The following is a 25,305-nucleotide window of genomic DNA, read 5'->3' as shown; positions in this document are numbered from 1 at the left end:
ATTTATCAGTGGGGTAAGGTTAGTTTTGAGGGGATTTGAATAAAAAAACAGCTGTTTAAAGGGTATGGATTGAAGAAAGTCTCTTTGGTTCAGGGTGCTGAAGTGGCTACATTTAGTATTCTATTAGCTATGCATAAAAGGATTTTATTGGTCAGTTAAAAGTTGTTTAAGGAGTAGAGAAATGAGTGAAGCGAGGAATTGTATTACAGAATCTTTGTGGTTCTGCTTGTATGAAGCAAGTACACTTAGATTGTTTGTTTGTTTGTTTTTTCTTGTAGATATGCTTTGTATTTGATTTGGACTGGTAGAAAGGCAATTATGCTTTTATCTGTTTTGAGGTGGGATCGATTGACTGGTTTTAGGACCTAAAACTGAGAAGCCATGATTAGTGGGATCTTTTAGCATTAAAAGTCATAGCACTGGCCTTTACAAATCATAGCAGAGGGCACAGAATAACATTTTCTTATTTTTCATTGTAAATGTCTTAATACACTGGACCTCATATTGGTATAGACTTATAGCGCATATTTAATGATTTATAGTCCCTTACACAGGTCTTTCTTTGCTAAGAAAATCAGTAACTATAGGAGGAGCTAGGCAAACTATGAGGGGAAAATTCATAGTAGCCTGAATTATAGCACCATACCTTTCAGATGTTCAGATTTTCACAGATTGCCCAGATTTTGTCTCATATTTTTCGTCTGCTCCTCATAAAATTTGTGGTTTTCTGGCAAGTCACTAAATAATGTCAGACATTTGAGTTTCAAACGTAATATGTATCAGATAATGCATAGAAACACAAAACCCATTGGTCAAGCAACTTTCTATGTTTATAAAAGCAGTATTTAAAATCTGTCCCTATTTTTGGGCATTTGGGCCCCCCCACCATTATTTTAGGCTTTGTCCAGATTTTTTGCGCTAAGAGGTTGATAGGTATGCATAGCAGTCAAGAGGTATGAATGGAATGTTTTCATGTGTAAAGGCAAGGGTTAAGCAACGTGGGAACATTATTGGGTGTGAGCAAAGATATTATCTTGTGTGGTATATAAATGAGTTTAAGTAAAGTAGTTTGAATAGCATATCTGGAAGGATGCATCCAGCATGACTTTCATGAGCCTCCAAGTAGTGTACCTCCTCCTTTTTCTTCAGAAATGCTAGTATCCAAAGTGCTATGGACCTAGGCTTACCTTTGAGCCCTGCTTACTTTGGTACAAACACTTGGCATGGCTAAATAAGAGAGCATATCATAAACATACTAAGGGAGCATGTCCCTACATTGAAAGCCTCTTCTTTTAAAAATCCCTTTTGAACACAACTTGCCCCTTTACATAATGGTTGTGTATTCATTGTGTTACATTTAACTAAGGGGGGGTAGGGGGTTTAGGGACAGCTGCTTTACATAGGCCGTACAGTTCATAGTCGCTGTACCTTAGGAATACCAAATCTGCAAATTGTTGCTCTGGTGTAATTTTCATCTCACGTAAGTTTTCCTTTTGCTGCAGATTGTTGTTAAAGAGCTTCACTAAAAACATATTGTGTAGCTTTATGCATTGACTTCTTGCTCCAATATCTTCTGCCCATGAGTAACAATAATAATCCCTGTTTTAGTCACAACTTGAATTCATACCTTCCTAGTCAACTATGTATTCACTATGTAATATATGATGACCAAGAGAGAGATAATATGTACAGGTAAGCCAGAGGAAAGCTGTCCTATAGTGAACGCTGGATCTTTGAGATAAAAATATGTATCAGTGCTAAAATAACACCAGAGGTACCAAAATGTGCAGTAAAAGCCAGGGACTTACAGACTGATGAATTGCTTTGTATTTTGTGTTTAAACTTTAAGAATTAAACTGAGTAGAGAGAGAAAGGTATTCATTATATTCAGTCAGTTTTTTGCAGGTGTTAATCAGAAGCCATTTATGCTCAAAACTGTACCACTAAAGTGACAATATTATATTTTGTTTTGGTGTACTAAAGCTACTCTGTGGTGTGCAGCATACCTCTCAACCTGCTGTAATGAAAATAGAAACAAAGGCCCTTGTAAAATCTACATCCAGCTAAAATATCTGGACATCTAATTAGCATAACATTTGAATATCCAACAGCATGTAACTCTTCCTACTTCAATAGGAATGTCAAATCCTATTCTGAAACACATTTAAAAAACAGCAAGTGTCTAAAATGATGGAAAAATATAAGCACATTATCAAAGAAACAGTGTAAAATCTGTGAACTTTAATGAATTGTATTATAGGTAGGTACTAGGCTATTGGCCCAAGGGCCTACGTAAGCTTACCCAACAAGGTTCACTACCTTACGCCACCCAAGAAAGTTATTTTCCTGTGCCACTGTTGAGCAGAGACACAGAAGTGATCCCCGGGGTGTATCTCCTATTTCCCATCCACTCATCAAGATTTTTCTTGATGATATTGCAAAATTTTTCTACACAAGGTCATGTATTTTTGCTTTAGAAAAAGGGAGATGCAAGATCTGTCTCCTCTTTAAATTATTGTTGCCACTAGAACGTTGGTCATATAGTGTAGTTTTCTGTGTACTATACAGCTTCAAAAATCACATGTAATGAGGGGGATTCAGAAAATTATGTGAAGGAGTCAATCAAATCTGAAAATTGGGACATGCCTCCAAAAATAGGGACATCCTGTGCAGGGTTAAATCAAGTGTGAAAATAGGAATGTTCCTCCAAAACAGGGGGAGTTGAGAGGTCTGTGACCATATACTTTTCAAGGGAATCTTTTGTGTACTCATAAGTATCCACTTTCTTTTAAGCCACAGTGCACTGGAAATTTTGCCAGCCTTGTTCTGTTCTACAGCTGCTTTGTGAAATTGTTGAACTATAACTGACAGTTTCCATCTGAACTGGTCAATGCTGTGGAACAATGCTGTAGTTTCACTTCAGCTAGGACTATATCAGATTAAAAAAACTGGTCATGTATTGTCTTATCTGCCCACTGTAGTATGATTGTTATCAATCACAGGGCAGTAAATAATGCACAGATCACTGGGCAATAAATAATGCACAGACCAACTGACGATGCAGTGTAATTTACTTCTAGTTTAATGTGTCATAACAAGTGCTTTTGGAATACATTCTCTAAGAGATACACCTTGTTTCTAGTCTTCTACAAAATGCAAATCTGATCAGCCCACTGAGTTAGCATAATAAACTGCTGTTCAAAGCAGATCAGAACAAGCAAATCTGTGTATTAAGTGCCAGTAAACATCAAGAAGTCAGCAGCAATTCTCAGTGCAAGCGTCTCATACAGAATGGAGTGCATGCAGTCAGAATTCTGTGCAAAGCGAAGTGCAGAATGTATCTGTTTAAGATGGGGGCCTAGCTCTACCCTGAGTAATCATTAAGCATACATTGAACCACATTAAATTCCTTCTTGGGTTACTTACAAAACAGATACTTAAAAACACATAGGTTTGTACGTTTATTCTTCTGCTTACAATTTTCATTTGCTTAGACATCATGGTGTTAACGTTAGCACTAAAAGCCATGCCATGCCCATTTACTTCCTGTCGGTTGTTGTTGTTCTTCTTTCGGCTTTTCCCATTTAGGGGTCACCACAGCAGAACTCCGGTCCGCTAATGATTGGCAGTAGATACTTACAGTGCCGGAGTGGCAGCCCAATGCCCAACCTTCAACGAAGGCACACCCATTCACGCATGTCTTTCAAACGCCACTCGACCATGGGGAGGACATGCAGACTCCACACAGAAGGCGCTCCAGCCGAGAATCAAACAAGAGAACCTCTTGCTGTGAGGCAACAATGATACCGCTGCACCATTTACTTCCTGTCAGTGTTCATGCAAACTGAGACTGGTTGCAAGGTGCTTGGCAGCCTGTATTATGGTTCTCACTTTGGTTGCTGCATGATAACAGTTGTGCTTTGAAATTTGAGACTGAGATCTGAATCCACAGCCCATGGGCACTAGGAAATGACGTGCAGCATGAATAAATTACAGTTCTGTGATCTCTCGCTGTGTATAACCTTATCACATGACCCTTGGGAGAGTGAATTAGCTGTTTTCCTTTATGAGGACTTGACATGAGGGACAGGACTTCAATCAGTCAGTTGCATTGGTGATGAAGCTATGATGGAATTGTCAGCAAGCCCAATTTCAGTTTCCACAAGATGCATCACATTTGGTTCTCTCTCTGTCTCTCTCTCTCTTGCAAGCACATTTTCTGTAAATGCATGTTTCACTTTTGAGACTGAAAATAACATTTCATATCTTACAAAACAGTATCATACTTGGAAAGAGTAAAGGTTTTAGTAATAATCGCCAGGCAACTGACAGTATAAGCACATTGACATTCTTATTTAATTTCAGGTCCAAGACAGTAGTCAATATCTCCATCTTTCTATCTCTACAGGATTTTTTCTCTGACCCTCATTGGTTTATTTATCTAAGTAAGACACAGAATGCGAGGCTATCAGACACAAACAGATGTGAAAGGACCAACTTAATGTACAGCTGATTTGCCCTTATATTGGTAAACAATGGGTTAAGATATATTACGTGCATTCATGTGTCTTCTTTTGTTCTTGCAGAAAAAAACTTACAGGCCTTTGAAATTGTAACATGGTGGATATTATCATTTAATATTTTTCCACAGAAAGAAATATGTTTTTTGCTCTTCTACAGGGGGTAAAAAATCATTTCAATATGCAAGTCAGGAAGCATATTTAAGCAATAATCCAAGACTGTGCATGAGTGTATCAAGATTTTACCCACAATTGGTGTGGTTTGATCATGAGGACAAAGCCTGGGTGATTAAACAAATCCAATCCTGATATACCCACAAACAAGATTGAATTTTTGCTATTATACAATAACGTTATTTAAGAAAGAAATTGCTTACCTCTCTTAAATAATGTCTTGGATGCTGTAGTGTTCCTCCACATACTTCCTTGTTTACTGATGTACTATGCATGTGTATGGGACATACATTTCCACTCTTGTACACTGCTCACAGTGCAGTGCAGAAGAAGCAATGGAAAAAAAGAGAATCTCCATTGCCGTTTTTTTTTTTTTTTTGATACTGCTAAGATTTTAGTTGGGATAGTGCAGAAATACAAGGAAAATCAGGAAATCAGGTACATTTCTGATTCCTTAGTTTTGCAGAATGTACCTGATTTTTTAAGTATTTTGCTCTGTCATCTAAGTGTATTCCAACAGAAAGTCTGGCCACTCGATGTGCATGTTTTTGAATGACAAAGAGCCATTATTGTATTGTTATGATTACAGGGAAAGTCTGACTGTACAAAGACCCTTTTCAGTAGAAGTCCAGGGAGAAAAGCTCCACATTAAATACTTTTTCACAGGCAATTAACATGAGCTAATAGCAAAAATATACTGCATAACACTGAACTATATATAGTTTAACAAAACCACCAATACAGAAGAAAAGAATATATATAGTTTAACAGCTGACTGCCATTTGAAGTATACTACATAGTATTTAGACCATGCGAAACTCATACAAATCTAAAGAATATTCTGGATAATTTTTTTAGTACATATACAGCATATGAGGCATATGCATGTTTTATCCAAACAGTTACTACTTGAGATATGTAAACAGGTAACAAAGTACGAGGATTTTATGATACTTGTTTGCTTTGGCTGCATAAGGAAGGGGCTCTCCATCATATTTAGATGTGGCAGTATGTTCATAATGCAAATAAAAATATGTGACCAAATGTTGTATTTCCTCATCAGATATCTGTGGATTTTGCCATAAAACCATTGCACTCAGCTGCCAAGCAATAGAAGCCATGAATAAACTGTACCATACGGACTGCTTCACATGTCGGCTATGTCATATACCGCTGGCTGGGCTGCTCTATTACAGCCAGAATGGAAGGCCTATGTGCGACCCATGTTATAAGGTAATGCTTTTTCACACACTTGCAAATTTAGTGAAGAAAGTCATAAATAAATACTGTAAGCTATATTTTTATTGTCATCCCTTGTGATGATAGAGCATTTAGTGTAACAGTATTTTTACACAGTGGGTGTTATGGTACAGCAGTATCTGTAGTAATGTTGGTAGGACACATTAACAAGATAACAGAATCTGTTCAGTAAGGTTCTGGTACAATTGTTAGTTAAAGAACAATTGCTTCATGTTTTAACTGCTGCACACTTCTGATGACTTACATGATAAGCTGTAAAAATGAACTATGTAAACATTAGTCTCATTATCATTTGTATTGCTTGCTGTTAAGTAGAAAAGCTGTCCTGAATATGAAAAAAAAAACGTCTGGAATTAGCTGTGACACATTTAACTTGCTTAAAGTAATGTGGAGCATACCCAAAATGAGGAACCGCCCTCAATGATTTTTTTAAGAAGCTCTGCCAACATTGACTACAGCTTGAATGAAAGCCTTTTGGTATTACTGATGCATTGGAGTAAGGTAATTATTTTCTCATATTTATATCTTTACTGAAAATATAAGATGTTATTGCTTAGTGCAGTAATACCTTAAAAAACAGAAACAAAACCAGAGATATTTCCAGGTGTGGCTGGAGGATAGTGGTGACAACTGTCATTGAACAATCAACTCTTGATGTATGATGTAAGATTAAATGGGTTATGAGAACTGCAGGAACTAAAGCAGACTGCACTAATTAAAAACAATGTCAGATGGCAGTGAAACCCACGGGACAAGGATGATTGAACCTTTCTGTGAAGCTGCTTTTTATGATTACTGTGCACAATTAATTAAGCACCAGGAGGCCTGGAGGCAGAGGAAAAACATGATAAATGATGAAAGAGATAAGCAACATCAGACAAGCAAGAATACTGGGGCATGTAATTCAGTTTAAAAATAAGGTTCTGTGCTCAGATATCATTTACAAACTGCCAATAGGCTTACTGTAAGGGCTCCGTTCCTATGCAGCACTGTTTTTCAGTAGACAGAGAAATTGTTCTGTTATCAGTTTATCTGTTCTTTCCAGATGCCAATGCTTCCAAAAAATGAAAACAATATAACAACCTAAAAGTATTAAAACTATATATATTTACTATTGTGTTTTCAGTGAACAATATTGCACTACAATGTATACAATGTATTGTGTAATGGACCACTTTCTAGCTGTACAGCGTTCAGAGTTTCTTCTAGCTGTACAGTGCTCAGAGTTTCTAGGTGTACAGTGCTCAGAGTTTCTAGGTGTACAGCGCTCAGAGTCTCTAGCTGTACAGCACTCAAGAGTCTCTAGCTGTACAGACCTCAGAGTTTCTAGCTGTGCAGCGCTCAGAGTCTCTAGGTGTACAGTGCTCAGACTCTCTAGCTGTACAGCGCTCAGAGTTTCTAGTTGTACAGCGCTCAGAGTTGTCAGCTGTACAGACCTCAGAGTTTCTAGCTGTACAGACCTCAGAGTTGTTAGCTGTACAGACCTCAGAGTTTCTACGTGTACAGACCTCAGAGTTTCTAGCTGTACAGACCTCAAGAGTTTCTAGCTGTATAGTGCTCAGAGTTTCTAGCTGTACAGCGCTCAGAGTTGTCAGCTGTACAGACAGAGTTTCTAGCTGTACAGACCTCAGAGTTGTTAGCTGTACAGACCTCAAAGTTTCTAGCTGTACAGACCTCAGAGTTTCTAGCTGTATAGTGCTCAGAGTTTCTAGCTGTACAGCGCTCAGAGTCTCTTACATGAGTCTCCTGTTAATACCTACATGTCACTTGTTAAGGAGGTAGTAAATAGTCACCGCTTCTGATTGCCATGCAGCTAAGTCTGACAATAAGTGCTGTTTATGGTAATAACAACCAGATACTCCCACCACGAAAACAGAAAATACTTATATTCAACTCAGAGTTCCTGAACAGCCAGCATGACACAGTCAATGAGATAAAAACGGTTCCCTTCTGTTATAATCACGAATCCAAAGTGTAGGCACAAAACAATTTTAATGAGTAAGCGCTTTCGCGTGGTCACCACCACGCTTCATCAGACAGTACAAATAACATTTCTAGCACATCTATTTATACAGATGAGTAAAAAAGGGGCGCCAAAATTAAAACAATAAATTACACACTTTGCCAATTGATTAAATAATTAATCAATTAAGGACTTTATGTGAATGCACAAGCTTAAGAAGAACTCAAAATGCTATAGTAAGCAATAGTAGTTATAGACAGATACTCCAGCTAGTATTCAAGCCTGCAGCTGAGTGCTCATAGCGAATAAATAAATAAATGAATAAATAAATAAATATATTTAGACAAACCAACAATTGCATAAATTTCTCAACATATTCATATAGATGACAAAAAAGCACAAAAGTTCATAATAAATATTCACAATAAAAACTCCCATTTAGATAATAATTATAAATATAAATATATATCATGATGATACTCATATATGACAGTATGAAAAACTATGTAGCATCAAAACCATTAAAAAATGTGTATGAATTTATCAAATAAGTAAATAAATAAATAAATATATGTATGTTGGAGCTCAATATTTTATGTACAAACAGGGAAGATAAAATACTTATATATATATTAAATAAATTGATTTAATAAATTAAATTAATGGGTTGATGCATGTTATATTTAAATTATTATTAAAATGTGTAGAAGCTAGTCACTGTAAATATTCATTCAAATACATATAAATATGAATGCAAATATAAAAATATAATATTATGTATTTATAAATAGGTAAATAAATGAATGTATGCATTAATAAAAAGATGAATGAACAGGATTAAATATATAGATGGATGTAAATAAATAAATAAATAAATTAATTAATAAATTAATAAAATATGTCGTTAAAAATGTATGTTTGTGTGTTAACTGAGTATCATAGAACAACAAAGGAACATCAAAGGAAGCAGTGTGGAAGGCTCATCTATCTTCCAACACTGGTTTAATCGAAACCTGATTATTGATCCCTGGAGGTATGTGTGCAGCTAATCTCAAAATCCATTTTAATTCCTTATTGTTCAGCAAAAGCACATTGTCTCCACATCTCTTGTTTAAACTCACTATCTCAAGTACCCTGAACTCAAAGTCATGAAGAGGATATTCCATGGTATGTTTCGCTAGAGCATTTAAATCATTCTTCTTGCGAATATCATACAGATGGCCATATATCCTATCTTTTAGGCATCTTTTAGTTAAGCCTACATAAAAAGCTGAACAATTTTTACAAGTGGCGAGATAAATGAGATTCTTGGTGCAACAGTTGGCAAAAAATTTGGGCTGAAAAACAAAGTTCAATGTGGGGTGTTGGAATTCTATCTTTTTTGAAATAGAGCCACATCTCTTACAATTATAGCAGGGAAACGTGCCTCTCTTATGGCTAAAAAGCAAAGGTGAAATTTCAACACTGTTTTTGTCGTTACAAAGTAATTGTTTCAGATTCAAACTATTTTTAAACATAAAGTGGGGTCTATCCCCTACCAGTTTCTTAACCATGGGATCTATAGTTAATATTTTCCAATTTTTGTAAAAAATTCCCTTGATGTCATTAACAATACTAGTATAATTCAAAGTTACTGATATAAATTCTTTGTGTTTAATAAAACTATTGCTTTTCCTGGTATGTATATGCTGATTCTCAGACAGCGTATTGTCAATTATGTTACTTCTGATAGCTGAAATTAAGCTAGAATCATATCCTCTCTCTCTAAATAAACTTTCTAGACGATCTGCTTCTAGATGTAAATTACAAGTGTCTTTGCAGAGTCTTTTTATTCTAATGAATTGGCTCTTTATAATGCCAGGGAAGACATATCTGGGATGCATACTGTCAAATGTTAAAAGCGTGTTCCTCCAGGTCGGTTTCCTATATAATGTAGAACTGATAGTGCCATCCTTAGTAATGGTTAATGTCACGTCTAGAAAGTTTATGGAGTCAGATGAACTCTCCATCGTGAAACGTAAAAAAGTAGATGTGCTTTCAAGATGACTCAAAAACTCCCTAAAATCCATCTCAGTGCCTTCCCATATAATAAAAATATCATCCACAAAACGCTTATATGCTTTTATTTGTTTAAATCGTGGGTGAGTGAAAAGGTGTAGGCGCTCCCATGCTAACACAACTAGATTGGAATACGTGTTAGCACACGGGGTGCCCATAGCTACCCCCCATTTCTGTAAATAGTAATCATTCAAAAACATGAATACATTATTAGTCAAAACCACATCAAGTAGTTGGCCTATGAGTAGCTGCCTATCACTTGTGAAGGACGTTTCTGTCACTAATATGTCACGTACAGCTTCAATACCCAAATCATTGGGAATTGAAGTGAAAAGGTTTTTCACATCTAAAGTTATGAGAATGTATTCATGTTTATCTATGTCTAAATGTATTTTCGAGAGACAGTCAAGCAAATGGTAAGTATCTTTCAGAATACTGGTGAAAGAATCAACCACTGGTCTCAGTAAAAACTCTATAAAACTGGAAATGTTGGCAGTCACCCAATGATCACCGGACACTATAGGTCTCAGTGGGATGGGATATGTATTCTTATGGATCTTCGGGAGCCCTTTAATAATAGGTATGGTGGGGTAGTCTATGAGTAAATATCTATACATCTCTTCACTTATTTGTCTGCACATAAGTAGGTCATATAGTGTATTATGTACATTCTTAATAATTGTATTCACTTCATATAGCTTCAGTTTCACATAAGTTACGTCATCATTAAGCATGGAGCACATGTTGGAATTGTAGTCAGAAGTGTTTAAAACCACAATCCCCCCTCCTTTATCAGCTGGTTTTACGGAAATTTCTTTACATTGCTTTAAACACTTCAAAGAATTAAATTCATCCAAATTTAAGTTATAAAAACCAGGTTTTATCTTCTTGGAAAATAACTCATAAAAATCCTGTTCACAACGATTTAAAAAACATTCTACATTGTGCGGGGATGGGGGCATAAAAGTGCTTTTCTTTTTATGAATGTTAAGAACAGTATTGTTGGCAGAATCAGAATGATCTCTAAAAAACATTTTCAATGCCACTCGCCTACAAAACAGTCTAAGATCAATTAAAACTTCACTCAATTTATCAGTACTAGCTGGGATAAAATTCAGTCCACGATTTAAAAGAGAAATGTCCGCTTTAGAAAAATTAAAATCAGAAAAATTGTAAAGTAAGTCAGTCACATTTTCGTTCGTCTTGTCGGCTGAAAATGTTCTGTCGATAGCTTCCTTTTCCTTGGACCTCAACTCATGGAGCGTCCTCTGTTCTGAAACCTCTGTTTCACCGGATAAGGTAAAAAATTTTCGGATGTAGAGGTTCCTGAAGGAACCATGATGTTAGAATCTTTAGGTCTGGCTCCTGAGCTAATTGCCGGTTGTCGCAAGGCTAATTGATTGGGAGGGGGTGTATCCGTTACAACAGAACCATTATTAGTCCCTTCTGTAGCAATAAAAAGTGAGGGAATGTTCACCGTATGACTGTTGTCATTATTAGCATTAATAACAAAGCCTTCTGCAGATACAGAGGGCTGTGAACAGTTCACATTCTCATTGGCAATACCATTTTCATTCTGTACTAAATTATTTCCTCTCGGCCAAACAAATATCTGGCGTGTTTTAAAGTCTTGAAAATCTCTCTGCAATTTTCGCATTTTAATTGTCTTTAATCTCTCGCTGAATGCATTTACTTGTAGACAGATGTTGCGCATTCTACGGACACAATATTCCGCTTGAAAGCGGTGACTAAGATCTTTAAAATTAACATCAACATTGTCTCTAAGTTCAACTTCTATAGGTTTAAAATAATCAAGCAAAAGCCTGATATACCTGTGACCAAGATCGATGTTCAAGTCCTGCCATTTTTTGAGGAGTACTGGATGCGCCTCTCCATAGGAGGGCATGCACAGCACTCGCATTCCTCTGGGCACGATCGAATAGTGCAGGCATGCTTCCAAATGTTGCCTTTGCCAGGCAAGTCTCTGTAATTTATACATGTCGTCCTCAAGAGATTTGGATGCAGAGTTGAATTCAGACATGTTAAAGCCCTCTTCATTGGTAGGAATAGTATACTCAGTACGAGAAAGGTCCAGAGTCAATAAAGGGTTAGCCTGTAGGTGCAATAGATCCTCTAGATTTACCACTGCTTCCCTCGTCCCTGGATTGTAGTCCAATTCAATGTTGGTTGTATCCATCATGTGCGGACGGTGAAAATAGAGTAAGGGATAATGAACAACAAAAAAACTCTTCACCGGCAGCCAAAGGGAGTGTCTGTAACAGACAGCAAGAAAATGGTAATAACAACCAGATACTCCCACCACGAAAACAGAAAATACTTATATTCAACTCAGAGTTCCTGAACAGCCAGCATGACACAGTCAATGAGATAAAAACGGTTCCCTTCTGTTATAATCACGAATCCAAAGTGTAGGCACAAAACAATTTTAATGAGTAAGCGCTTTCGCGTGGTCACCACCACGCTTCATCAGACAGTACAAATAACATTTCTAGCACATCTATTTATACAGATGAGTAAAAAAGGGGCGCCAAAATTAAAACAATAAATTACACACTTTGCCAATTGATTAAATAATTAATCAATTAAGGACTTTATGTGAATGCACAAGCTTAAGAAGAACTCAAAATGCTATAGTAAGCAATAGTAGTTATAGACAGATACTCCAGCTAGTATTCAAGCCTGCAGCTGAGTGCTCATAGCGAATAAATAAATAAATGAATAAATAAATAAATATATTTAGACAAACCAACAATTGCATAAATTTCTCAACATATTCATATAGATGAGAGTTGTCAGCTGTACAGACAGAGTTTCTAGCTGTACAGACCTCAGAGTTGTTAGCTGTACAGACCTCAAAGTTTCTAGCTGTACAGACCTCAGAGTTTCTAGCTGTATAGTGCTCAGAGTTTCTAGCTGTACAGCGCTCAGAGTCTCTTACATGAGTCTCCTGTTAATACCTACATGTCACTTGTTAAGGAGGTAGTAAATAGTCACAGCTTCTGATTGCCATGCAGCTAAGTCTCACAATAAGTGCTGTTTACCTGGATGAGGTAACTAACTTAACTTCAGTCCTTTATTTCACAGATACAGACAGCTGTTCAAATGACTTTTAGTTAGAGACATTTTCAGAGAAGTGGTGTGCATGGCATTATATAACTGTCATTATTTCTCTTGCCTTTGAATACCTTCTTACATACATAATTTAGAGCTGCACTAAATAATAAACATGGCTGGAGAACAGCATTTCACCTCATCATTTCATTAAGTAACTGGTCAGAGATCGCTGTACTCCGTAATGAATTTTAATTAATAACTGAATGTAAAATTGATGCTGCTTTGTCAGTGCAATACTGCATCATGCACACAACACCTCTTTTTAGATGGCGGTATCCTCAGTTTGTTTGTGTCTTTCGGCTTTTCCCGGTTAGGGGTCGCCACAGTGGAACTCCGGTCCACTAATGATTGGCAGTAGATTTTTACGTGCTGGCTTGCCGGGCCTAACGCACAACCTTCAACGAAGGAATGCCCATTCACGCATGTTGCCACATAGAAGACGCTCTAACTGAGAATCGAACGGGCAACGTCTAACTGTGAGGCGACAAAGCTACCGCAGCACCACCACCGCAGTATGGCGGTATCCTCAGTATAAATGATATTGGGCAACAAGGCAAACTGGACCAGGAAATTGTACTTCAAGGTGTATACAAGTACTTATGACAAGAAGTCATAATTCACCTTAATCATTTCATGGGAAATCTTGTTATGATAATATTAATTTTTTCTTTTCTTTTTTTTTTTTTTGGTTTTGTTGCACGGCACTAGGGGCTTTTTTGATAAAATGGGAGATGTGATTAGTTGTTTTTAATATAGGATGTAGTCAGTCGCTTTTAATGTTGGATGTGACTGGTTGTTTTCTTTTTTTTTTGACTGGGTTAAAGAGAGCCCATGGAGTTCCTGCTTCATTATCTTTGGTCCATTTGTTTGAACACAGGCAGCTTTTGGCTTTCACTTTGGTGCTCATTTTATTTGTTTGCTTGATAATGCTTTCATATTTATCTTGTGAAACCTAATGCCTGCTGTGTCACAAATGGTGTTGTTTTGCCTTAGCCACCAAAATAGCCTAAAAAGATTATTATTTTATATTTTCATCCCCCTTGCCATGCATTTCAAAATCATTACAGATTACTACTTGTAAACATCTTGTCCTCACCTAAGGGAAGTCACTTTTGAAAACTACATCACAAACTGCAAAGATTAAAACACAAACTATATCATTGCCTACAAAACCGTTAAAGTACGTACTTCAGATGCCTCTCACTGTCATCAGAGGTTCGCATTTCTCCTTTTTATCCCAGATTCTCAGTAGTTTTGACTCTTTTGCAGCAGTATTACTGGCTAAGCGACTTAACTTCTTACAACAAATGTTGCATTATCCTAGTTACATCTAAACACAGACATTGATACTAGTTTTATTGCACACTTCACTGATTCTCCACTGATGAGTGTTACCTGCTCTAGTCCAATACTTATAACAACAGCAGAACACAAGCCTGTGAAGCAGTGCATGACGCAGGAAATGGTTGGTAGTTACCACTTCCCTTTTTCACACGATCAGCAACTCCTTAATGCTCAACTTTCCTAAGACGTGAAACTACCTTCTCCTGCTTTGCTGTAATAGCATTGGACTTCTCCCTTCTGACTTTATACCTGTCTGCAGTGTAGCACACATTTTTTCTAGACTTCACCAGTGCACTTTGGCCTAAGTGACTTACTGTTGCACTAACTAAAACTAAGTTTTGTTATATATTTTTTCAGTTTATAGATATCCTGTTGACTATATCATGTTGCTACACATTTATATCAACTTTTATTGCCTTGCAACTGATTACACAATTTATTCCCTACTTGTTTTTTCTCTTATACAACTTATGTTCTATTCTTCCTTGTTTACTGTGTTGTAGCATATCTTGGCATTGTAAAGTTTTCTGCTGCCCTATCTTCATTATTATTTAATTATAATCTAATGTTAAAGTATTCAGTATCTGTTTGTTGTAATTATTAATGTATTTATCATATCTCAATGTGCAATAAGTAATGTCATGCTGAAAATGAACATTATGTCTAGTGTATCCTAGCCAACTGACAAAACTTACAAGAATGCACTGATATGTATGTACATACATGCATATGGATACATGGTTTACTATTATATTTCTGAATTGAACTCCGTTGACTGCACTTTTGTCGAACACAGAAATTCGAAAACAGTAATGTCGAACACCAAAAGCCAACCTAGGAATGGGTTTTAACATGGGTCGAGATAGGGGAGAGGTTTGTAGTTCGGAATAACAGTGAATACCTATCTCAACCCATGTTAAAACCATTCCTAGGTTGGCTTTTGGTGTTCGACATTACCGTTTTTGAATTTCTGTGTTTGACAAAAGTGCAGTCGACGGAGTTCGATTCGGAAATATGATAGTAAACCAGATAAATACACACATACATGCATATAAAGGTACATAAAACCATACACTAGTACATCTAGGTACATACATATATTTTTACATACATACATGCATACCTGACATGGGTAGTTGCTGTATTAGTATTTTAAGATAATTCAGCAAAGCTACATGTAATGTCCTCCAAGTTAGAATTACATCCCATGTAATTATTATACTGAAGCAGTGAAACAGGATGATGTTAAGAACAAGAGTAATTACAAAATCAAAAAAGACTGCACCTCACAATAATATCAGTACATAAACAGCTTCAAATCATTTTGCCATTCTGTTGGCTCATTTCTGTCTCCAGGTAGACAACACACCCCATACTCTTACCCATCTGACATGGCTTACCATAGCCTCTGATTTTTGTCAACACTGTTCTAAACTCTCACAATCAACACTACTTATTACACTCATAACTAATTCCACAACAAATTCAGCTTCTCGTATTGCAAAATCTCTCAGTCTTATCCCAGTATCAGCTTCTACTTCCTAAAGAAACTAAAGAGTTCCTTCATTGCCCAAATATTATAACCCATGTGTATCTAAAGTATTGGGCAGATGCAACTGCATACACAGTTTGAATGTTAGTATACAAATGCATTAGGGAACTCTTACCTACCTACCTCCTGTAATGTCTTGTTTTTTTTTTCTTTAACTGTGCAGCTCACCATATACATTCCATTAAAATGATTCAACCAAATCTTTCCATCACAGCCAGTCAACCTTGTAGTCCTCAGAGATCCATTCCTGTGACTGTCCTGTTTGCAATATTTGTAAATAGTAAATTTGACTCTTGCCATCCTGCTTCTGTCATACAGCGTATAGAAAGCACCACAATTATGTCCAAGCCCACCACTTATTTCAGTGGGACTGGATACAGTACTCAAACACCAAACGTTTGTAGTGACAGTGTCTACACTCAACCGATTTGGAGTAACTTTTGATCTTGTGTTCAACTTTGACAGCCACATGTCCTGGGTCATCGGGCAGTAGAACTGCAGACTGGCTCTCTTTATTGTGCCTGCTATTTTGTTACACCTCAAGCCAGACTACCCACATCCACAGTTTTTTCTACTTGCCAGCTTCTTCAATGGTTCCATGACTGTTACAGAACTATGTTCAGTTCTATGTAACAAACTCAAAGAATCCTATATCTTCACTCATTGTTTTCTTCTAGTTAACCCAAGAAACTACCACTGTGCAGCATGTGCAATAGTTGGCTTGTATACTAAAGTAAATTACCTCTCTGAACTGTAAAAGTCATCAACATAGTATTACATCACCATGAAAAATGTCCCCTCCTCTGATTTTTATTACATGGTACTACCCATCTCACTCACTTACATCTTCATAAATTCGTTACCAGGTCTCTACATACTAATAATCAACATTATTACTTCTCTGTACGCATTTTCAAATGCTGGGACAGTCTACCTATAACCTTAAGTTGTGACATTAACCCCAAATCATTCATGACAGCCTTAAACATCTTTGTCTCCTTTAGAATCGGAATTGTGAACACTAAAAAATCTCATTCTATAGTGACATCCAATCTCCCCTGTTCACTAACATTTTTTGTGCTTGCACACATCCCTGTATAACCAAGTGTTATATTAGTCTTCCTTTTCCTTAAGCTTACCTATATCTGTGCATAAATGCATAACTCTACATTGTTTCAAAGTATTACCTGTTACAACAAATTGTGTTCTGTGTGTAAGTTACTTCTGCTTCAATATGTCTGTAACTACTTTCATTGTGCCTAAGATGCCGTAAAATAAGTGTGGAAAATGCAGTTACTTTCATTCCCATGGTGCTTTTCTCCCTATAAACAGTAAAATAAAAAATATATGATAAAAACAGATTTCTTTTTAAGTTCATGATGGAGTTTCCATTTATGAAAAGTGGAAAATGTTTCAGATTTATAGCTTGAGTGTTTTTTTTTTTTTAGATAACAGTATGAAGCAGCAGGCTGCCACGTAGTTTGTAAACTGTGCAAAACAAAATTAAGAAAAGTAGTGGGTATCAAGCCAAGCACATCACCATTCTTAGGACATGTGACCAAGTGTCATATTTCCCATTCTGTGATGAGGCTAGGAATATTCAGCTATTACAGTAGTGTTACAATATTCTGTTAGTCAGGCAGAAGGGGAAAGGCTTAGTATGTTGAAGAAGGTCATAGAAATAACATAAATGGTGTCAACTGAGGGAAGAAAATATCCCCCCCTAGTGAATGCACAAAATTATTTAACTTCCCATTTGCTTAAGCTTATTATGAGCTCACCACAAGCAGCACAGCTTTTCAGGAGTCCAGATACCTCTCATGCCTAAAACATCCACCCTTCATCGTTGTGTCATGCAAGCTCAAAGGAAGCTGCCAACAAAATATCTTGATAACACCAGAAGAAACCATCTGCCCTTGAGGGATTCTTTTGGGCAGTTGCAGAAATACGAGCTTCACAGGAATGAGGTACAGTGGCTGACAAGGGCACTGGCTGCTGTCATTCTTGTTAATGTCTGACCCAGGCTTTAAAGTAATACAGCAATAGCTGTGCTTGTATGTTAGATCTGCAGACATACCTCCTTCTCAGTAATTTCCTTTGTAAGCAAAGTCCCTGCATGCAGTGCTGGATAGTGCTTTGAATATAAACTAGTAAGACTTAATAGTTGAATCCGGGTGCTACAGTTTGCAAAGATTCATGTCAACCTGCCAACAGAAATTTCAGCAAGTCCCATTCCTGCAAAACAGTTCTGCTATTGCACAGTTTCACTGATCCAACACTAAAACTTTTTTGCAGGAAGCAAGGCCTCCTTGTACCCCCCCATGTGGGGCATACACCCCTAAATTATATGTACTAATTCCATGTTGCACAATAGTGGGGGAAAAAGGTAAAGTCAGGGTGCTGAAAGTGTTTTTCTTAGAAACATTTCATGGAACTGAATCTTATTCAAACCGTAAGTTACCCAGCAGTCTGGAGGTGGTGGTGCAAAATTTCATCAATAATAACCAAAATGTATAGAACATGACTGCAGTTGTTTGCATATTATGCGCTCCTCTTAGCCATTCTGTGGAAAACAGAAGCATCTTACTGTCAACAGAGATGGAAAGGTGACTTATTCTGCACCAGATATGTAAAGATAATAGCAAACCAGTAGAATATTGTCACTGAATATGCACATGACAGCATCAGTGTGTCTTTTGGTAGGGTTGTACAAATCTCTAGATGTTTTACTTTCAGGCCTTTTAGGAAAGAATCTCAAATTGCTCTTCACAGCTCACCTGACTGCAGTTACTGGGTCAAACGTGGACAGCAAGTCTTTAGACAAGACAAATGCAAGAGTCAGATGGCAAACATGGTGTTTTTCAGCATTTACATAACAGAGGTGCAGCGTTTAAAACTATTAAAGAGAAAAAATAGGAATTGCTTACCTAAAGTATTATTCTTTATGGATTTCATTATATTCTGTCAGTTTGGTGCAGAGGGCTAGCATTATGTGCTGTGAGACCTAAACCCTACAACTATCTTGGGCTTGATTCCCAAAGCCTCTGTTTGCCTACAATGGAACTCTGAACAACTCGGTTAACTAGATTTTGCTCCTGACTCACCCCATGAAAAGGGACTATGTGTCTAGCTGGCTTGAATGATTAACACAAGTTAATATATCCCAGTTCAAGCATAAATTACCCAGCACCTCCCTTACCTCTGAGGATGTAGCCAACTGATTCTCTTCTAACTTGAAGCTATCTAACCTACAGGGTGAGGAAATTAACTCCTCTGAATATGTTCCAGCAGTGAGAACAAATTGCCATTTCCTCCTAATATGTCTGTTGGTATAGCATCCATCAGGTTATCTGGGATATTTCTTGCAAGAGTTTACAAATCTCCTTGCCAGCCTTGTCCATGAGATGCTGAGATGGTTAGAGGTTCTTTGTAGTCAATGCATTGTACAGACATATTTCAGCTTTTCCTGATCACCATTTCAAGTTTATTGTGATAGATTACTTGGAATGTGACCCAAGGGGTTTCAGTATTGAAGAACATCTCAACAAAAAGGAATTTATGTGGATTTTGATATGTGATGTCCTCACACACCCTAGGCTTAACAATTTTTGTTCTATCACCCCAGTCCTAAAATTAAAAAGATTGGAGGGGTGATGCTAATAATCTACATATGTAATTTATACATGTACATTATTTTATGTTTTTCTTTGCACAAGCTTTAACCTAGTGTCACACTAGGCTACTCATGGCAATTTTATTTTAATTTTAAATGTTTAACACACATTTGTTTTAATTGCACTATTATGTGTCAGTATTGGTTTGTTTTAATCACATGATTACTGGATTTCCTTTATAGTGTCTGGTTCATGTGATAACAGCAGTTCTGACGAAGTCTTGATGTAAGATGAAAGCACTTGACTGCTCTTCTGTTTCAATAAATACTTTTGGTGGTTGCTATTAGCCTGCGTGGTTCCTGGCTGGATTTGTGTGCCTCCTGGATCTCCACTAGTTATTTTTGGCTTCTGGTTCTTAGTCTGTTTATTGGATATACAGACTCACCAAACCACAGAACTTTCTTGTCTAAAACAAGAAGGCTGAAGCCTCAAGCTCAAAATAATAATCATAGCAGGAAAGCGAAGGATAGAAGGATACTGTGACCCAGCCAAAGAAGGAAATAAAAAGGAATGGAGGGTTCTAGCACTGCAACATTAATCTATTTGAACATCTACTGTTATGGTAATTAAACTACACAACTGTATTATGTTCTTCATTGGATCACTGTTGCGTAGCATAAACCTATATGGGATTGTTGCCAAAGCTCAGGAATAAAGGGCTGATGGAAGAGGATCATAGTCCAGGATTACCTGAAAGATACTCTTAGTGAAGCCTGCTCTGGCTATGGAAATAGAGTCCAAGTTGTAACATTTGGAGAATGTATGAACAGAGGACTAAGTAGCTGCTTCCAGAATAAATCTTGAATCCACCCCTTTCCAGACAGCCTCAGAAGTAGCCACTGCTCTACCGGAATGAATGAGCAGTGACATTTTGAGGGGGGTTTTAGCCATAGTTAGAATAGCAGAACTGAGTAACATGGGAAAGCCATCCAGACATTATTTGGTTAGATACTAGCTGTCCCGTCTTCTTACCATCATTGTACACAAAAATAATTTAATTTTATTTCCTAAAATCTTTAGTTTTGTTCAAATAATACCTCAGCTGTCTGTGGACACCCAGGCAATGGAGTATATCACCTCCCTTTTTTTGAGGGTCAGGATAAAAAATAGGAAGTTGGACAGCCTGAATGAGAGAAAATTCAGAAATTCAGAGACAACTTTAGGCATAAAAGAATGGATGGTTCTGAGAATCACCCTGCCTTTGTGAAAGATCAAATAAGAACTTGTAACTATGATACTCATCTAGCAGAAGTTAGAGCTACCAGCAGGATGGTCTTTCAAGTTAAATATTTTAGGCAGGAGCTGGCTGCAGATTCAAGGGGAGACAGTGTTAGCATCTTCAGAACAAAATTCAAGTCACAGGAAGGAGCCATCTTTTTTCTTGGTGGTTTGATATGTAAACCCCTGAAATTTAAAAATTGTTTGACTTTTGACAAAGGAGGAAGAGGAGGGATCGAGTGGCAGACAGGCTGAAATTTTCAAGTGGTGTATTATTAGTGACTTATGGGCTAGGCAACAACAGAGCAGTTTGCACAGGTACTGGAGAACCAAAGATGTCCTCACTTGAAATGGGTCCTGTCCTCTATTTTGGCACCAAAAAGAAACTGTTTTAGATTTGGCTAAGTATGTTTTGGCATCAGGTCATCTTGCTTCTTTCAACACCTGTTGCATGTCCTCAGAAAAAGGTGCCTAAAAGAAATCAAAAGCCTATCATCCACATAGTTTGATTGAGATTTTTGAATATTGGGGTAAATCAAGGATTCAGTACCCTGTGTGATCAAGCACACTCTGTGAGGAAGTCTTTGGTTATTGGCCCTGGCCAGCTGCATGAGGTGAGAGAACTAGTGCTGTCTCTGTCAAAAACATCATTGGTAAGTTCCTTCCTGATCTTTATGGGACTTTGGAAATTAGAGGGATTGAGAATGCATCTACTTTCCAAAGTGTTCTGAAACTGAACCGTTTCAGTTGTCTGCTAAGATGGGAGGCAAACAGATTTATTTGGGGAGTTGCCCAGTAATGGTCTATGTGCAGGAAGATTACTTGTCCTGGGCTACTTGGATCTGCTCAGAGAGTCCTACTGTGTTCAGTTGTGGTCTGTAGGGTAAAGTTTTGCTGAACAGCTATGTCCCAGGTAGTCATGGCTAGTTGGCGAGGGGGTATAATATTATTCCTCTCTGTCCGTTTACGTGCCACATCACTGTTGTGTTGTCTGTGGTCATTAAGAGAGTTCCTGGAGATGAATGCATCGTAAATGATTGCAACCATGTTAATGGCAACACTTGTGTTACTGAGCAGTAGAGAACTGGTCAAAGCCAGTATCTGATGGGGGTGATCAGCTATGGTTCCAGGGCATATCCTTCATCACCTGCAATACACAACAGTAGACACCATTGTGGGTGTCCTGCTGCCTACATCCATAGGAATAGCATATCCATTGTAGTTTATGCACCTGCCAACTAGAAGACATTGCTGGTAGTATTAGCACATATGTGAGTTATGATATTCATAGAAACTGCTTTGATGGCACATAGACACATTGTATACAATAGTCTGTGCATTGCACACCACCTGGTACTGTATGGAGCAGAAGTCCTTCCAGTCCTTCTAGGTAATATATTGGATGCCATATGGAGCAAATGGGGTCTTGATGGCAATGTGGGTGCAATCAGTGGGCCCTTGGACCTCAGGAAAATGGACTAGGTAGTACAATATCTGCATAATGGTGGTTTTCTTTCTATTGTCCATGGAAACCATAGAAGCTTCTCTACATGCTGCAGCATCATGTCAAGGAGCTGGTGTAGGATTTGCAAAGTCAAACTCCCAATGTTAGCCATGTCAGATGCTGAAAGGTCCTTGTAGTTAGGACAGTTAGTGCTGCAGAACCATCTTTGTCCTTTTTGATGGGTAGTCTATGCATCGCCTTGATTCCATGGGTGGGCAGCACATGGCAACTAATCCCCCAGTATGGTGCCTCTGACCACACAGTAGTGGTTGATAATGATCTGTTCATGGAGGTGATGGCATGTCAGCTTCAGGCAGACGGACCTGTGACACAGAGGGTGATGACGTACATAACTGCAGATAGTGGCTCCAAAGGTGACCGCTAACACGTGTTGTTCTGCTAGTTCTGCACCATAAGGTAAGTAAAGCTCTAGCACAGCAGAAAAGTCATGGCTTTCAGAACAGATGACCACCACAGCTCATCATGTTAATTTTGTACTTTGTTTGATTTCATCATCTGCATATGTGATTGATATTGTTAGCATTTTGACAGTCATTTGCATGCCATTATGCAGTCATTTGCATACCATGCATACTGCACTAATTCTCCAGTAGCACAGTCATGCTACTTATGTTTCTGAATACCCCCAATCTACATGTAACCACTCAGCATACTATTTCTTATAATGCTATACGCTAATAATTTCTGAATAGTTTCCATGGTAAGGGCAACACTAGTGTAGTTAGATAAGTACATTTAAGAGTAAAAAGAACAATTGTCATATAAAATGAAGTTTGGTGTTTGCCTACAGAAATAGAGCAGTGCAAACTAATGAACAATGCAGTTTATGCCATTATTTGATCAACTCTTGTGTGAAAATGTGTCACCATATGCAGACTTTATTTACCGTCTAACTGTTCCTATTTAGCTTGTAGCATCATTATTAGAACTTCCAGTTCACCATAAGGAAATGGGGTAATGTTCTGAATGTTCAGAACTGTGAAAACTACTATTTTAAAACCTTGACAAAAGACTTTTTGACAGATATTTTATGAGGCTTTGTCCCTACACCCCCTAATTAATAATCACCCCAAGATACCACTGCTCAAGAGTAAGAATTAACTCTACTTCCCATTCACACTGAGGTTAAAAACTGGGCTTTTGACAGTTCTGAACCACTGTACTTCTGTTGATGTGTTTGCTTATTTTCTGTAATATCTGTCTTAAGGCATATATTACTGTTCTAGCTTTCATTCTGTAATTGTTTTGCCATTTTTTTTCTCCACTTGACCATACAACAGTTGAATTCTTCCTACTAGACATTTCCCAGTTATCCAACAGAAAAATGAATGAATGAATTGTTAGATTGACAGATGCATAGTTTAATTTAGTACACAGGAGTATCAGACTGATAAAAAGAGATGGCATAGGTATTGCAAATGGTTAAGACTATTAGTTGCCTGCTAACCCAGGTTTGATTCCTTTTGCCTGCAATAGCATACTGTGTGACCCTGAATGAGCCACCTACTTAAGCAGTGTTCCCTGGGTCACCACTACAAAAAAAGATGTGTGTTTAGTGGCCTTGAACAGTTAAGTTCCAGATACATAAAATGTAGAGTTATGGCAGTTTGACTCAAACAGAATGTGTAAAAGGATAATAGCTACTAGCAGGAAAGAGGACAAAACCTTGTAAGAGCAGTACGAATTAAAGTTTGCTTATGAATGTAGTTTAAAGACAGCAGTTTAGAGAGTCAGCACGGTGGGCCAGCTAACTAATGTAGCCTGTGGAGGTTGTAAGAATAAACTGGGAAACTGATGCCTAATACTCAAATGAGTTTTATTTTATTGTTGTCACACTGTACAACATAGTTTATTTCTTTATAGAGTTCTAATGTTATCTCTGTATTCCAAATATGTTCATGTAGCACCTTTTTTTGGTCTGATGGGGATTCACTGTGTCAGAGTTTAGTAAGGAATGGTTTAGGTAAAACAATTATATCTTCTGCTGTCAACTTCTGTTTTTTATAATTACTATTTTTTTCTGACAGTCCTGCCTTTTAGGTAGTAAGTAGTGTTTCCTGCTTAGGTAACGTGTCTAAGTATGACTTTCTGTACGACAGTGAAGTCATCAAAACCTGCTGCTGTGGAAAAGTTTATGATGTTGTAAACTCGTGCAGAACTTATGAAACAAGCACAATAAGTGTTTGAATTCAACACCCAGCAGAAACGCCACATCAAAACAGAAAAGAAAAAAAAAGCTAACAATATTTCAAGTTGTGTATCAACAGCATTCTTTCAGAGAAATATTAAATCTAAACCTAATGCTAATATTTGATATTCCATTTCTGTTTTTCTATCAGTTTATATCTGTATTTTGTTTTGCAGGATACATTGGAAAAATGTGCAAAATGTGAAGCAGTGATTGAAAAGCATATTGTACGTGCAATGGGCCAGGCGTATCATCCAGAATGCTTCACTTGCGTTGTGTGCCACAAGCATATCAAAGACGAGCAGTTTGCGCTGAATGACCAGAATGAGGCTGTGTGTGCTGAAGACTTTTATCGGTAGGTATCAAGGTTTTCTGAGTAAACAGGTTCTCAGTCATATCCAGAAAAAAATATTTACACACACAGATATCTATATCTGGATCACCTACACAAAACACCAACACCCACATAGCTGACACCACATGGTCGACAATCGAAACACCAACAATGTGACTACTGCACAAAAAAAGGAAAATAAAATTTCCTTTTTTGTGCTAACAGGAGGCTACACCACCCTACACCCCCGTAACTTTAATATACCAACTCCGAGATCGCACTACAGTGCAGGAATGCAAATGTTTCCATTCCACACTACGGAGACATACCATTTCCCCATTGTCGGCATTTTGATTGTTG

General features: G+C 37.5%; 1 protein-coding gene across 1 annotated transcript in view; it reads left to right on the top strand.

The window, feature by feature from the left end:
• The window catches only part of FBLIM1 (filamin binding LIM protein 1), a 726,871-nt gene that overhangs the window by 661,613 nt on the left and 39,953 nt on the right, over window positions 1-25,305 (top strand). Inside the window, exons 6-7 of the mRNA XM_044061867.1 lie at window positions 5,758-5,927; window positions 24,788-24,966. Of these exons, the coding sequence (XP_043917802.1) occupies window positions 5,758-5,927; window positions 24,788-24,966 (349 nt within the window). The remainder of the gene's footprint in view (window positions 1-5,757; window positions 5,928-24,787; window positions 24,967-25,305) is intronic.

This window comes from Protopterus annectens, chromosome 2.part0, assembly GCF_019279795.1.
Source record: "Protopterus annectens isolate FY-2018-M chromosome 2.part0, PAN1.0, whole genome shotgun sequence".
Taxonomy (NCBI): Eukaryota; Metazoa; Chordata; order Ceratodontiformes; family Protopteridae; genus Protopterus; species Protopterus annectens.
The sequence above is the reverse complement of the archived record's forward strand: the minus strand, read 5'-3'. Positions and strand labels throughout refer to the sequence as shown.